General features: G+C 42.3%; 1 protein-coding gene across 1 annotated transcript; it reads right to left on the reverse strand.

Moving 5' to 3' along the window:
* Positions 1-285: 285 nt before the first annotated feature.
* LOC100670004 (olfactory receptor 8G50-like) lies at positions 286-1,402 on the reverse strand. Its single transcript, XM_003422081.3, has one exon. The coding sequence runs from the start codon at positions 1,312-1,314 to the stop codon at positions 286-288; it is 1,029 nt and encodes a 342-aa protein (XP_003422129.3). The 5' UTR covers positions 1,315-1,402.
* Between the last annotated feature and the right edge of the window lie 325 nt (positions 1,403-1,727).

A 1,727-nucleotide genomic window follows, 5' to 3' on the forward strand; every position in this document is an offset into this window, starting at 1 on the left:
AAAGTGCTGAATTCCACATATATAAATTATAATCTCCCCACATGAAGAAGGCCTTTGAGGATTTTTTAACAAATGATTAGAGGTAATATGGGTTACTATGGGTGACCTCTGGAAAATCCTAGAATTTACTCTGCCCTCCATGTGATTGCCCTTCAGGTGATACTATGAATCCAGTCTTATCCTTGGGAACTTTCTTCCAAATAATCAAGTGTTGGAAATATCTCACTACTTGTGTATATATCTTACTGTTTCTAGACTCCTTCCTTACTGAATTTTCTCCAAGAACTATAAATCTTTGTTAAAGCAAAAAAATCTTTTCTCAATGATTTTATTTAGGGCAACTTTGACATCCCTGTTCCTCAAGCTGTAGATCAGGGGGTTCAGCATTGGCACAATAATGGTGTAAAACACAGAAGACACTTTGCCTTGGTCCATGGAACTGAGAGTTGATGGCTGTAGGTACATGAATGCTAGAGAACCATAGAAGATTGTAACAGCCAAGATGTGGGAGCTGCATGTGCTGAAGGCTTTGGACCTGCCCTCCGTGGAGCGGATTCGCAGGATGCTGGCAATGATGGAGACATACGAGCCAAGGATGGTCAAGACCGGAGCAAAAATATTAAATGCACTGAAGCACAAAAGTACCAGTTTATTGATATAAGTGCTGGAGCAGGAGAGCTCCAGTAGTGGAAGAACATCACAGAAGTAATGGTTAATTATTTTAGCCTTGCAGAAAACCACTCTTAGCATACAACCTGTGTGGGCTGTGGCACCAACTAAACCCATTATGTATACCTCAACTACCAACCAAGAGCAGACTTGGTAAGACATGGTGACACTGTAAAGCAAAGGGTTACAGATGGCAACATAGCGATCATATGCCATCATAGCCAACATGTGACACTCAGCAATACCAAAAACAAGAAAGAAAAAGAGTTGCATCATGCATTCATGGTAGGAGATGATGTTTTTCCCTATTTCAAAGTTCACAAGCATTTTGGGGGTAATGACAGTGGAACAACAGAGATCAATGAAGGACAAACTGCTGAGGAAATAGTACATGGGGGTGTGCAGATGAGAACTGAGCCCAATCAGTGTGATCATGCCCAGGTTCCCCACCACTGTGACCACATAGGCTCCTAGGAAGAAAAGAAAGAGGGGCAGCTGGAGCTCTGGTTTGTCTGTTAGCCCACCAAGCATGAACTCAGTCACTGTGGAGTGATTTCTCGCTGCCATTTTCCTCTGGGAATTTTGTGGAGGAAGAGAAGAAGAAATTTGAGGTTTGCACTGTGAAACAGATTCAAGTCTTATCATTCAGATATCTCCAGTTCTCCCTCCCTGTCCCTGTCCTATGTTGGAAGCTACAAACTCTGGGATCCCTGTATTATGGGGCATGCAAACAAACAACAGACAGAATTATGTCTTTTCTTTCTGTGCTATAAGAATGGGTCTTAGTACTGACCAGTCCCTGAACTTCCAAAGAACTGTTCTGATAACTTAGAATAATGAATGTTCTGAGCCCTGGTGGTGCAATGGTAAAGCACTGGGCTGTTAACTGGAAGGTGGCAGTTTAAATTCACCAAGTGACTCTGTGGGACAAAGGCCAGGCAATATGCTTCTGTAAAGATTACACCTAGAAAACCCTGTGGGGTAGTTCTGATATGTCACGCATAGGATCGGTAAGAGTTGAAAATCTACTCAATGACACCTAACAGCAGAGATAACAA

This window comes from Loxodonta africana, chromosome 15 (genome assembly GCF_030014295.1).
Source record: "Loxodonta africana isolate mLoxAfr1 chromosome 15, mLoxAfr1.hap2, whole genome shotgun sequence".
In the NCBI taxonomy this organism is placed as follows: domain Eukaryota; kingdom Metazoa; phylum Chordata; class Mammalia; order Proboscidea; family Elephantidae; genus Loxodonta; species Loxodonta africana.

What these genes read in the sequence shown, in the direction of transcription:
- LOC100670004 (XM_003422081.3), bottom strand. Translation starts at nt 1,314, where the DNA reads ATGATAAGACTTGAATCTGTTTCACAGTGCAAACCTCAAATTTCTTCT.